Source organism: Gymnogyps californianus, chromosome 18 (genome assembly GCF_018139145.2).
Source record: "Gymnogyps californianus isolate 813 chromosome 18, ASM1813914v2, whole genome shotgun sequence".
Taxonomy (NCBI): domain Eukaryota; kingdom Metazoa; phylum Chordata; class Aves; order Accipitriformes; family Cathartidae; genus Gymnogyps; species Gymnogyps californianus.
In genome coordinates, this window is record NC_059488.1 from 10191969 (window position 1) to 10206681 (window position 14713).

Sequence of the window (14713 nt, forward strand, 5' to 3'; positions counted from 1 at the left end):
CCTCCAGCTCCTCCACCAGGACTGAGCATAAGGTGGCCACTGCAATGCAGAATGGCCACTAGCCATAAGGTTAGAGCCCCTTCAACGATGTGAGTTCTACAAATACTGCGTAAACATCCCATCTAGGCACAGTACAGTTTTGTTTGCAGTGACTGATGAATGCTGAAAATATTTAATATCATTGTTTTGTATGATAGAATTACCTTAATAACCAGATGACACAAGACATACAGTAACAGTGCCCACATGCTATCTGCGCTGGATTCTGCAGAAACATTTTGCACAGAGGACAAACGTATACAGAAGAAGCATTGTTTGTGTACTTTTCCATAGGTTCTTCGGAAACATGTGAGTTACTCATGGCTTATGCACTGATGCTTGACACCAGATCTTCCAAACACAGAGGTGCTGTAGTATGTTGTCTTATGAAGAAAACCTGAAAACTTTAGACTAAAGCCATCACTGTTTTTTGCTGTTGTACTTGTAGTTAAACTGCAGACATTAAGATAATCCTGAAGAAAAAAAAAAAGAAAAAGATTTAGCATTGGGCATACACTAAAATAAACTGCCTGTCAATCAACACACACTAATAGCATACTTAAATGCAGATCAAAAATGTAAGGACTGCAGTAAGAATTTACCTAACCAAACCAATGAGAAGGCTGGAAAAATGACTTGTTCATTCCCAAACCATACAAATTTGAATTGTGAACACACGAACCAAATTAAGAGGAAAGATGAAAAAAGCAGTAATTGGTATTCTCTAATAGGCATCATTCCATATGTTGCCCTAAAAATAGAGCCTCAGGGGAGCTGCCTCAGAAATCTTGTTCTGGTAAGTCATCCTCCAGTGCTACAGGTTTACAGGAGTAGAGATTTCAAGACAGAAGAGGAGACAGGCTGACGGAGTGTAAGAGTGAAAAGACAGCACTGCAAACCAAAGACTACTATGGTTAGCTCTTACGAATTTAGAAACAGGTTGCCCTTTTATGGTTCTAGATTTTGTTTTATTGTTTTTCATTTCCCTAATTTCTGTTCCTCATATCTATTTCATACAGGTTTTATTAGTTTACATGTTGTTTCTCTGGGTTGCTACTGCACATATTTTGCTACCAATACTTTTAGCATTGCAAGATTTCTTCATGCAAAGGAATTATATTAAGCATCCTTACTTGTGCTTCTACATCAATGTCTGTCTTTTACTGCAAGACTAACAATTTTGAGAAACTCACAATGTCATTATCAGCACAATGTACACAGTGGTAAGAAGCTTTTGAAGTGAGCTGACCATATAAAATTAAACCACCAAGTAACCTAGTCTGCTGCAATATCATCAAGTGTCTATGCTAAAATCACAAACTCCAGGAAATTCTAAAATGAAAACGTCTTCTGTTTCATATAACGTGTTTTAACTTGTAGCTTAAGTGTCACTCACTACATGCTACCGGGTATGTGATGCACTTGCCAGAAAATGCCCAGGTTAATTCAAGAAAAGGAGGACTTTGTTAGGCTGAATTTCCTTATTTCTGTGGTTTTAAGCTGCATTTAGACTACATTATCGCTGTAAAAGGCAGGATGCAGCACTGAAGTACATTTCCCACTCTGAGTTCTCAAGTATCACATTTCTCCATGGGCCGAAATGGGGTAATTATGTGATTCTTAAAATGAGTACTGCACCCTGACCTATTGGTTGTATTGCTGCTTGCAGCCTCTCTTACGCTTAGAACTCTAGACTGTTCAGAAAAGACTTTGCATCCTCTGCCCATACTTTATCACACAGCCCTGACTATGATACCATCTCTGGTAAATCTAAAATTTGTCCAAGAATCTCAGAGATTGCGGCGTGGTTACTGTCTTGCAGGCGAATTTCTTTGAGAAATAATTTTGGTGATATGAAGAAAAAAATCTTGCCAGCAGACATGAAATTAGTATTATGGCACTACACATGAAAATATTTTTTTTCCCATCCCCTAGGAAATGAGTGCAACATTTTCAATAGCTGAACTTTTGAAAAATGTCTTTTAAAAGGTGGTGGGGGGGTGTTGGAGCAGGTAGGCGAGTAAAGTACTAATATTTATAGGACCTATATGAAAATGATGTTCTTGTGCTCCCTCTGCTGTTTCTGTCACAGTGGAAAACTGGGAGTGCTTCAAGACAGCGCTGTGTATATTCCTTCATATACAGTAAGAAATACTCATGCCTAAATAAAAAGGGCAGTCATTTCTCCTAGCAAAAGAATATTTTTGAAAATAAAGAAGCATGGTGTAAAAATTAAGGATAAAAACCATTATCTATCTGGAAAGCAAGCTTTCATGCATGATACAATGCCATAGACATACCTGGGCTTTCTTTAAATTAACGTTAAAGTCTGTTCCATTAAGAATACTAATAAAATATAATTCCATGTGAGTTCTGAATATTATTGTAATTTAAGTTATGCTATTGTTATTTACTATCACAACTGTTCAAATAATTTTTACCAAGACCGCAGGGTTAATATCCAAAATATGGTCCTTCTGAAATACAAGCAGTGAGAAACATACCACCAGTTTTAAAATAGTCTATTTTCTCTACACAGATGGATGACATACCAACAGTATCTATGAGAAGAAACATCAAATGCAAGAGCATCAAAAGATTTAAAATTAGCTGAAATATCTCATATAACAAATAAAAATTAACAATGTCTGGAAAGAGGACTTACCAAATTGGTGAACGACTGAAATTCTTAGCACATCATCAGCAAGGGGAAACACGAGATTTAATCTCTCTAAGTGGGATTCCCCTGTATCACATGCTTGTTTTTTCACTGTAGTAGCATGACTATTTTCTTTTTAATATTTGGTTTAACACTGCCTTCTTTTAACCTTAGACTAACAACATTTACATTAGTGTAAGGGGATTTTTCTCATATTATTAAGAGACTGAATCAGCTGCAAGAGGGTATAATTTCTACTTTTGAAATCTAAAATGAAGAAAAGATGAAATTTTCTTGATAATGGTTTTGCAGAGATACACATCACAGGCAGTTCCACCTTTGTGAACGTGCAAATTACAAAATAGTTACTGTATTCTGAATATTGGTATTAATTGAAAAATAGCGCTTATAAAGCAGGAGCACATTAATTTTTTTCATCATAACAGGCCTGATTTGAAGATGATATATAAGCAAAACAATTAGCACTGTCCTACCTAACATAACCAAGACAAGGTATCAGACTGCCCAATTTGTTTTAATATACATAACAGACTTTGCAAAAAAAATTCTGAAGTGAAGTAACACACTCCTTAAGATCTTCCTAAGTTTGAGATGAGTGGAAAGTTATTGTGTGACTTCATTATTTGTAAAATATCAAGGTTTTTATGAAAAATAGCTTTGCTTTTGCAGCATACCTATGCAGCACTTCAGAAAAATGCTTTTTGTCTCATCAGACAAACTGTCATGGCATGTCCAAATCATTCTGTTGGCTCTTCTCAAAAAAATTCCTTAGAAAACACTATTAATCCTCTGAATATACTATTGCCACTTCAGAAATTATAACTGCCTGTGCAGATTGAACAAACTTGTAATGAAAGTTCTCTCTTTCATACACAAATAAGATTTTAAAAAGCTTCTTATTGAATGTTTTACTTATCTGGAGAACTTTCCATGCCAAAATGCTTTGCAAATGAGAGTATCTTCAACACATATAAGCATCACTTCAGAAGTGAAATGTCACCAGGTATAGTTAAGGTCTTCCTGACTGTTTTTTAACATCATAAATTCAGTTTATTTATTTATAAAAAGTAAAGAGTTAAGTTCCCCATAACAGTTTTAACCTATAGAATATGAACTGTAAGTTTCCAATACGTTTAATTTCCATTGCAGGGGCTGGGGGTTGGTTGGTTGAGACATATTGCAGTGTTTCAGTACACAAAGTAAATTTTTGCATTTCAGACATGGACTGGAAGAAACTAATTTATTAAAACTTAGTAAATCTTCAGGACTGTTTAATTTTAAAATCTATTACTCCAACTACGTGTTGAATGAAAAAATGTCATGCAACATGTTAAGATAAATGCCTGGATACTAGCTTGGGTAAAAACAGCAAGATTTTGTCATCTGCAGGTCTAAGGGAACTAAAAAGGCACAATGGGGTCAGCAGTACCTGGCTTCAGAACGGCTCTTGGCATAATCTAAAACAGCTTTAGGAGTTGCCTTCCATCATTCTTACACTACAGTACTTTAATGAAGTTGGAAACTGAACATTTAAAATAGTCACTATAAAGGAACTGGGGCTGCAGTAAGGTTTTTGTCCTAAATACCTGGATGCTATTGTGCTAGGTTAGATAGATTTTTTTCTTTTTTTTTTAATTTGCTTGGAAATTAAAGTTGTAACAAAATTATTTGATAAATCATTTTATTTTTCCTTTTATTTTTTTTTTAATGAAGGGTTATGTTTTAATAAGACATCAGATTTTAATGCTTCTAAGTGTTATTCTGGCACAAGACAGTAGTTTCCGTGTTTGTTTTTACAGTCGATCCACTTCATCTGACTTCAAATGTCTTTGCAGTATTCTGCATTATTCTCCCATCCAAGCTTAAAAATCATACTTTGAACATTACTATGTTATAAGAACGTGGTTATGAAATACAAGCAAAGACCATTTTTCAAGATGAACTATTAATGAACATTAAGTTCAGGAAAGAATTACTAAACAGGTGAGGATTTTTTTTTTTTTTTTGAGATTTGACCTATATTTCTAATTTAAAAATTCTCCAAGTAAATCAACAGCCACTGATGATGAGATCTTCGACAAAATCTTCCACTGTATTTAAAAACTCCTGACAAAATGTACATGCTGTATTTGAAGGCCACCACTCAATCCAAGTACTGGAGTCCAAAGGGTACTGGAATCTAAGAAGACAACAGAAAATGATCATTTGCTGCTAAGATTTGGGGAGGAAAATGTCAAACAGAAAAAAAAAAAACCAACCCAATATGAAATTGCTTGCTTTGTGTTCATAATCCTGTTTTAAATGTACACATCTGAAAACACACTGTGTAACTATTGGTTGAACTAATACTTAAAAAATTAAATCAATTATATATTACATAAGAATTATTGCAGACAAACACTTGCCACTTCACAGCACACTTTAAAATTAAATCTCTGCATATTCTGATGGTAAATTACTTACTTGAAATTGTAACCAATGCTTATCTTTAAGGCTTCTTTTCCCATGATCAAATACTGCTCTCCTGGGCTCAGTTCAACATCTGTACAGGTCTTCTTTTTAACAAAGGTTATTTCATTATTTTTTTGAGCAAAAGCCTGCCCTGAAGTAGAATGTCAAGAATTGGAAAATTTCACAAAGAGAATTTCCAGTACCTCATATATTAGACAGAAAACACAAAAATGTTCTACAGTACAGCACAGCCAAGGGATCTATTTGCCACTAGTTATATAACAGGAAAATTTGATGATACAAAACATGTTGTTTGTAAAAGATTTTTTAAATTAAATCTGAATGGTAAATAAGCCTCGTGCACATTAAATAATTTTATATTATAGTAATTGTAAGGACGTATTCAGTGCTTAAACGCAGAGGAAAAATGAGTGAATATCAGCTTCAGTTCCGCAAGACCTACGAGCAGCTACCTCTCCCAAAGGTAAGACAGTGAGTGCCCAAGAACATTCTAAAGTCCTTTCTCGCGGAAGTAGAAACATGCCCAAAGTGCAAAACTATGAGAAAAGTGAAGGCATGGCATATCCTTGCATACTACCCCACTTCAATCTTTGTATGTACAGTAAGGGAGGGCATTCTGTGGAATGAATGAGACATTTAAACAACAGCTCACAACTGTATTAATTGATTAGGGACTATGTTCACCTTGTTTTGTCACATAAAAGACATATAACTGATTACAGTTTAGGTTTGTTAACAACAGCTATAATACAGAAAAGCTGTTTAAAAACATCAAACAAAGACTGCCCTTCTCAGGGCACAAAAGAATTCTCAAAGGCTGTATTTGAGACTACGGTTTTCTACTCTCATGAAATGACTAGGTTTGACTGCTGATTTTTGTCAGCTGCTTCAGTGGTCTCAACCAGACAGCTTTCACTCTAAATAAATTGTTAAATGGATTAAGAACAGGACACTCACCTCTTTTATAGAGATCCAGAAGAACTGCAGAATACTTTACAAAATAACCTTCTTCACTGCGAGATAAGATGTTCACTTTATAAACTGCAGAACAACACAAAACAAACTTTTTGTTATTCCTTGTTCCTGCAATGTCTTACAGATGCTCAGATGGAGAATATGATGTCCCTTTACAATACTAATTTCTGGGAAAAAGATGGCTATAGCTATACACTGTAGGGCTAAGAAATATTAACAAGTTCTACCCATGCTCTAATCTGATGGAAGCTCTACCCATGCTCTCATGTGATGCCCCACCACTTCCTCTGACCCCAAAGCCACATGATCATGTTAGAACAGTACCAAGCAAGAGCAACACAGTGCTTATTAGCAGAACTCATGGGATCAGGCTCACTGGTGCACTAACCCTGGTTATGTGACTTTTATTCAGGAGAGGGTATGGGCAGCACTTACTCTTCTCTGCTCCAATATGTCACCTTCATACACTGTGTGCCACTATCAAGCCTACTGAATCTTAATCACTGAAGATCTAATTGGAACAAAATGTTTTGCAGCAGTAGTAAACAAGTAAACATTTCAGTCAGAGCATGTGAAATAGGTACTGACAATTCAAATATTACCATATGCAATATCCTTCTGGCATGCAGCTTCTCTCCTGGTATCAGCAGTTATTGACTGATCTAGTCTCTCTTGTACCTTACTACACTCAGCTACATTGAGAAAGAAAAAATCCAGTGTTAAGACAATGCCATCACGTCCTCAAATAAAACATCATGAACCTCTGCCTGTTTGGGATAATCTACTGTAACTGAGAAACACTGTAATTATGGGATTGCATGCTGGAACAATGAATATTTAGAATACAAAATAACACCCTCAATCACCTGAACTTAATCCAGTCAGACATCCATGATCATACTGCACACTTTTTTTTTTTTTTAATGTAAAACTTGGAGAGTACAACAGCCCTGTTCTTATGAGGATTGTTTTCCTTGTGCTTAGTGTGGTTTTGTCCAAAGCACTACACTGCATTTTCCCGCCAAGCGAAATGGGAAAACATCTTAAAAAAGTTTACCTTCCATGCATTTGCATTCATTTCCTTCACACAATCTCACAAGTTTTTCATTTCCATAGGGGTTATACAATATAGTGCACCTTTTATCTAGAAGATCCCAAAAGAAATAATAAATACATATAGAAAATCAAAGTCCAAGAAGTCAGCACTGAAATTTTGAGAGTCAAAAGTTACCTGAGCTTAAAATAACAAGGATTAAAAAGCTGTTGAAGAAGCAAAAATGTAGTCTTTAAGGAGGAATAAAGAGTTAAAAGACAAACATGAATTTGAAGACATGGAACACATACCTGGTGCATGATACTCATATACAGTGAATGTGGCAGGATTTAGCATTCCAACCTGGAAAAGCTCACTTATTCGGAACTCAACACAGAGAAAATTATTAGCTGGCACCTATTTGAAAGACACATGAATTAAGGCACTCTAAAGGAAACAAAATTATTCCAAAGAGTTAAAGTAGTGCTTACAGTTATGAAAAGGGTAACATACAGAGTCTATCTGCAGAATAACATGCCCATCTTTGATCTCATAATCTGCTATCAACTGATCAACTCCACTTGCAAGCTGTAGGGGAGAAAACAGACAAAAATCTTTTATACAAGTTAAACATTTTTGGATGATCCTGAAGGTTTTGTAATCAGTAGCTTTAACATAATTCTGAGATGTAAAAAACCCTTATTTTAGGGTTGCCTCTTTATAATGCTCATACGCTCACTTGTTTTTTTGGTTTTCTTTTAAGGAAATTATCCTTTTACTCATTACATTAAGATAATAAAGAATTAAAGAGCTATTTATCCTTAAAAGAATACTTGAGTCCATGTACAGTATCCTATTTAAATCCTGTAAGTGTAACTCTAATTGCCTTTAACTAAAACTCGCATGCTTGTCAATAGGAGCTGGATGAACAACAAGCACTACAGTTAAGATTCAGTTCACAAACTTTAGCCAACTTATAGTTAGGTGTGTATACTTACAGGGTTCCCTTTACAGTTAGCAGATACAGCTTCTCCAGAGGTTGATTCATACCGCCCTAACACAGACGACAACCACACTCTATCCGCTCTCGTCTTTCCACTAACAACAGAGGGAGCCTAGATGTCAAACTTTAACTAGATGTCTAGCTTCTGACTCTATCAAAAATCCATAATCTAGACTTAAGTAGATTATTCTCATAAGTATTAGAAGTGTTTAGAAGCAATGAGGATATAATGATATAAGTCTGCACGACTACTCTAACACAAAAAGATGAAGAACAGCAAATACAGTTCTGTCAAAAAAGCTTCAGTAAAAGAAAAAAGTTCTCTAATACTTACAGTAGATAAGTCTTCTGTATTTGCTTCCAATCCACTAACCAAACCTATGTCCATCACGGCATGAGCAGACCCTGAATGCGGCTCTCTCACGCTGGGCCTGTACCTAAAATAGATTAAAAATAGTATTAGTTAAACATAACTGAAATTAAAAAGAAATCGTCAAATGTGATCCCAGAAAAACCTAAGGAAAATTCTATCCATATTTAGACCACAGTAAACCCATAATGAAGCAAAATAGTCCAGATGAATCATTTCAGATTTATGCCAATATCGTGCATAAACAAGCTTTTCTTGATACTTACGTTCCAGAGAACCCATATATAAATTAAAGAAAAACTCCTCCCCAAAAGATCATAACCTTTGGCTCTAATTCTGTTTACACACATACATACAAGTGAAGCAACAGGAAGAAAAGATCAGAAGACCAGCTGCAATTATTAACAAACAAAAACATTTTAATCTCTTAAAAAAATAGAAGGAATTTAATATAAATATGTCAGTTAATGTAATATTAAAACAATAACTAAGAAAAGCCAAAACATGTCAGCTAGGAATTCCACCTTTGCAAGGAGGAGCGTTGAATGTTAGGAAATCCAGGACATTTTGAACCAGCATTTAGTTAAATGAAACCTTTAAAAGCAAAACATTGGCTCAATCACTGGGGAAAGAAAAAAAACAACCAACCAACCAACAACCCCATCAGCTGTACTTACTTTGCACAAGCCTCTAAGCGCCCAAGTGGCTCACCATCTTCTTTTCTGTAACCTTTTCATATCAAGTAGAGTCAAATAAGTAATTTTATAACTCTTCAGAAGCAGCAATCCAAAATTCTCATAAAGCATTTTCATAATTGAAAGATAATTCTTTAAATTGTTTTGGTGGCTATTTTTATAGGAACTCATTGTCTAGCCACAACAAGTAACATTATACTTCTAGAATTCAGGTGAAATGACAGCTTTAATGCTTAATGTAGTTTATTGTGTACTTATGTTATTAAAACTACTTCATAGCAAAAGCTCTGAATGTGGTTATATACCCTGTGGTAACTGAACTAGAACTCTCAGTACCTTGTAGAACTCACTGTAACCCCCCCCATCCTCCATCATATTTCTTTCTTCTGCTAGAAGTTTGTATTCCTCACTTCCCCAACTGCAAAAACTCTTCCATAAATGAGTAAAAATGCACCTAACAGAAATACATTAAAAATTAATTCTATTCACAAAAAGGCAATAGTTTCAAGAAGGGCTAAAAAGGCTTCTAGAAATCTGTTTTCCAGTTTTGCATTCAGAAAGTGGCAGAATTTATTACGGTTTTCTTTCTTAACAAGAAACACTTTGTTAAACAAAGTAAGGTTTTTTTCCTCCTTCCCTTGCACTGACCTGAGTAGTAATATTTAAAACCATATTAACCCTTTACCATCATCTCTCTTTGGAACAATCTTCAATTCAAAGTTACATGACTCTTCAGAAGTACCGATTATATTATATACGGTCCTCACCTACAGACGTACAAATAAATTAGACAAAACAGAAGCAGTAAACAAGCCTCAAAACTGGCATAAAACTGTGAAAACTCATAATATGGAGAATATAATAACAATAAAAACAAGTCTGTACAGCATGATTAGTTTTGATGGATGCAAAGCAGAGTAAATAAATGATCAGCACAGAAAGAAATGGGGAATTCTTGAGTAAAACCACACCACTTCTGCTGGTCATATTTACAAGACTAAAATATTATCCAAACAACTCCTGACATTTTTGAATATAAATACTAGTACACAAGAATATGTACATTTCAGATGTTATTAAGTTTGATGCTAGAAGAGGCTATGAAAGATTAGAAGAAAATACATCATGGCAACAGCTTAATATTTAGGCACACAAAAAGTATTCCTTTAAATATTGCAAGAAAACAGTTTTTCAATGACATTGCTTAATAAACTAAGAGCAAACACCAGAATAACAGAGAATTGAGCAATTTCTCAAAATTGATCACTAATTTGGGTCTTCCCTGTTTGGCTATCTAAGCAGAGACAGTAACAATTGATGAGTATTAAGTAGATCATCTATTTAGATTTATGGAACAGAAAACCTCCAATGAAAAGGAAGAAACTTCACAACTTCTCTCTCATTAGCCGTAAGTCATACAATGGCTTGTACTTAATCTAAAATATAGCCATAATGACATCCATCACTTCAGTCTAAAGATAAGGGCAACAAATGGAATAGTGTATGAGAAATTTCAGTTTCTTTTTCAGTGTTGATATTAACAAGCCAGAGATTCCATTTAAAAAAATTGGTTGCATGCTTACATTTACTGTAGCTATGCCAGTGCTGCTTCCAGTGCTTACATATATGTCATCATCCAAAGGTATCTAAAGGATTGACGTTAAACAAAAAGTTAATAATAAAGATAGAAGCATTAGTAACAATTCAGGTCAGACGATCTCCTTGTCTTTTCTACATTTTAAATACATATTAAGGCCTGATGCTACAAACAGATTCTACAAAAAAAACTTCATAGGAACAAACAGAGATACTAAATTTAAATGAATATTCAAATGCATTAAATTTAGCAGATAAGCAAAGTCCTTAAACATTTGCTATACCAAATTACTACCAGTTTATTAAAAGAAAAAGCTACTTTAGTAGCAATTTCAAAGTTTAAATAATTACTGAACAAGTTGCTAAGAATTCTGCTTTCACTTTTCAAAAGCAATACTATTCACTCACTGTCATAGTTCTTCCCACGAAATTATCTTCAGTCAGTTTAAATACATGAAGGTCTCCATAGTTTTTGTATGCTACCTTAACATTCATGTCCAAATTAAGCCGTTTGACAAGAAGGGAATATTCAGTCAAGGCCTCAAGGGCATTAATTGTGTCCTGCCAGAAATCAATTATAAAGAATTAATTCCAGAAATTAAAAAGAAGTGAAAATGTATTACAAAGCAATTTATTTTCTGCCACTTAAACATGATTACAAATAATGGTAACCATTACTAGCTAAACAGCTTAGCAGTGTCTCAGCAGTACACTTAACATGGTAGTAACATATTTAGCACTATACTCATAGACATATTTGTGCAATTTAAAGAAATGCATGCACGTACTAAAAAGGAAGCAAGCAAATAGCAATAAACAAACACAGCGCTCATCAGTTTCTTCATAGATTTTTAATAATTTAAAAAAGAAGAGGTTGCATGAATTGGAATATTCTAGATAGCATGACTAGTTGATAATGTATTAGAAATCTGGCAACTTTCACTTGACTTTTAGTCTACTCATGCATACTAACACAGTTTTTACAATGAAAAAATTGCCTACCTTCTTACACTGCATTCCATTTTTGTGGAAAACAAGAACAAATACCATATCATGAAGTGAAATATTCTGTTTTATAAAAAACTTGGGAAAACAGTTTTCCTCCTATGATTCTTTTCATTCAGCAGATCTGAAGTCAGTGGAATCAGCTTGAAAATTTCTATTTATAATAGACTTCATGAAAAGAAGTCGTATTTCCCAGAGACTAAGAATACCACAGCAACAGTCATTTGATACTAATCCCATACATAGGACATTGAAGTTGTCAATGTGGTCATCTAATGATATTACCCTCTTAAGACATCTCAGATTTTGGTACTTGAAGAGCGAGAACAAAATATTTAAAAGCTCACCTGAGTTGAATAAAATCCTCCACCATATCTTTGTTCTTCAGACAACCATCTGATGATTGGATTAGCATAGTTTTCATCCCCTCTTAGCAAAGTTGTAAGCAAGGCATATGCTGTAGTTTCAACCATTTCTGCAGTAACAGAGCTGGGAGTGTGTTGGTCTAGTGTTTTGAAAGTATCTTTCCAAAAACGGTAAATAGGAGGGTCACCTACAAAAGTATAAAAGGAAGGTTTCAGATTGAAGCATAGCAACAGTTCTCTCCAGACTACACAAGGTAAAGTATTGCCTACTCAGGTCAAGAAGAAAAGGAGGAACTCACTCTGCATTTAGCAGGAGATTAAGATACACTTCTCTTACACTAGTAAGTCTGACGTTTATACTGGAAACTGATGATGAACAGACCTGATCCAAAGCATCTGATGCATATCCGAATATTGCTGGTCCTGAACAGTGATAGAGTGGCCAAACAAATAGAATAAAGATTTTAAATTTATTTTGCTTTAAAGCCACTTTCAACAGACAGGACAAAGCTTTTCTATTCCAGTAGAAATTGTTACTTGGCAGAGAACAGTCTGAGTCCCTTGCCTGTGACAAAACACACTAAAAAGCAACAGCATTCACAAGAGACTACAAAGTCCCTCATCAACCAGTGAGAAATTAAGAAGAAAACTGAACACAACAGAAGTGAGGGCAGTGACAGATATTGTGAAAAATTCCACTCTGAGCCAAGGAAGAGAGTGGACACATCATAAGGATGAGGAGGTAGACAAAATTTATCCACTATGGACACCTGCGTAAAACGAAAGCCTATAGATAGAACAAACGTGATACAATGGGGAATGACAGATGCCTAGCTGACTTGCATACTGCTAATGAAATCGCATTGTTGAAAAGCTGAAAGCAGGATTCAATCTAGCAAAAATACTAGGCCACACAAGACTCAAAATTCACTTATGCCAAAGCAAGCATCACTGAAATTCACTCTCCAAGTAATGCCATCACATTAGAGAATTTAAAATACTAAAAGAACAGCCTACTTGAGAGCCAACTACAATACAGACTCTGAGAGAATTTAAAAATACCTATGACAGATGCTTCCTTCTTCAGTGCAGAGAAGGCTGATCGTGCAGAGTGATGGTTCAAATCCACAAGAGCTAAAGCATACGAAGTTATTGCCATAGTAAAGGGGCTTTGAGCAGACTGCACATTTTTCATCAAATAATCTCCTGCTTTATTTTTAGCATCATGGATTTTCTGAAAAGATGAACAGGCTTACATCTATTAGACTTATTTTTAAAGAAACACATCTATCAAGACAATATAGGTATATATAATATCTTCTACAATATATCTTATAATAAAGTGATCCAGAATTTCATTATTGTTCTTTTACTGATTTTGAAAGACAAAGGCTAACAAAGGAAATAAAAATTTTTGAAATCAAAAAAAGCCTCTTGATTTCTTTGAACAAATGTTAAAAAAAAAAAGGAAGAAATTAGAATCCTAGAACATGACTGCTGGCAGAAATAAAAATATAATTTACCTGAGTAGGACATGTTTTAATTGACTTCACAATTCCAATAACACAAAATGCTGTGAGATACAACGACTTTTCTTTAGCTTCTCTCGGTAATGTACCCTACAAAATCAAATATGTAAATATAATTAAATAGAAACAACAGTTAATTTAAATAAATAGAACTTTCTACAGTTTAGGTGAGGAAACAAATAGAAATTTCTGTAAGAAATATCAATTTGGTTTAACTTGAAAATATGTGGACTCTTTGGAAGGTAATAGCTTATTTGCAAAAAAGAGACCAAAATATATGAAGTTATTGGCAAGCCAGGACTATTATATTGTAAAATCAACCTACGTAATTTTTTTCTAAATATTAAGAAGTGGCAAGCAGCTACTTTTAGTGCGGAAACAGACAGGTTTGCAAGATTGTGCTGTTCTTTAAATGAATTTAGAAAAAGGCAAATCCAGCAAAATTGTCTTGAATAGGTGTTCTGGTGAAATGCAGCCTAAAATATCTTGCATTCCTAAAACACATTACCTCCCGGTGACTTCAGCTTTTACTGTATACGCACAGAAAATGTTTGGTCTTCATACCTGTAGTTTCACTGGTTGGTAATTTGAAAATTCACTGAATGACCCATCTGGCATTTGACAGCTATCAATCAACCACAGAAGTGAATTACAAACAGAAATTTGATCAAGATTTATATATTGATTAACTTGTCCAAGAATCCTTAAAGCAAAAGCTGTCAACCTGCCAAGAAAATCAAACAGATTATATTTGTTTTGATTAGCAGATACTACCACATTGCTAGAGGTTTGACACAAATTTGCACTATTTATGATTTAGGTATGTTACACACTCCCACAGTTTAAAGAAATATTGCAGATTAATTTTAAATTTAACTTAACAAATGGGCAATAATTACTCAAGGAATTTTAAACTAGGACCAATTTCCACGTTTCAGGATACAAACTAAT

The 14713-nt window shown here is 34.5% G+C and overlaps 1 protein-coding gene across 2 annotated transcripts in view; it reads right to left on the reverse strand.

The window, feature by feature from the left end:
• Window positions 1–4763: 4763 nt before the first annotated feature.
• The window catches only part of C5 (complement C5), a 28120-nt gene continuing 18170 nt past the window's right edge, over window positions 4764–14713 (reverse strand). The window contains exons 26-41 of one of the 2 annotated variants that reach the window (XM_050907851.1): window positions 14327–14486; window positions 13757–13852; window positions 13296–13467; window positions 12216–12421; window positions 11272–11424; window positions 10851–10913; window positions 9953–10034; window positions 9250–9301; window positions 8537–8639; window positions 7713–7787; window positions 7511–7616; window positions 7224–7310; window positions 6769–6858; window positions 6149–6232; window positions 5183–5321; window positions 4764–4898 (exon numbers count right to left, since the gene is read on the reverse strand). In XM_050907851.1, the coding sequence (XP_050763808.1) occupies window positions 4769–4898; window positions 5183–5321; window positions 6149–6232; window positions 6769–6858; window positions 7224–7310; window positions 7511–7616; window positions 7713–7787; window positions 8537–8639; window positions 9250–9301; window positions 9953–10034; window positions 10851–10913; window positions 11272–11424; window positions 12216–12421; window positions 13296–13467; window positions 13757–13852; window positions 14327–14486 (1798 nt within the window). In that variant the 3' untranslated portion in view covers window positions 4764–4768. Of the gene's footprint in view, window positions 4899–5182; window positions 5322–6148; window positions 6233–6768; window positions 6859–7223; window positions 7311–7510; window positions 7617–7712; window positions 7788–8536; window positions 8640–9249; window positions 9302–9945; window positions 10035–10850; window positions 10914–11271; window positions 11425–12215; window positions 12422–13295; window positions 13468–13756; window positions 13853–14326; window positions 14487–14713 lie in introns of both variants that reach the window. The other variant, XM_050907852.1, reaches the window with a different exon arrangement.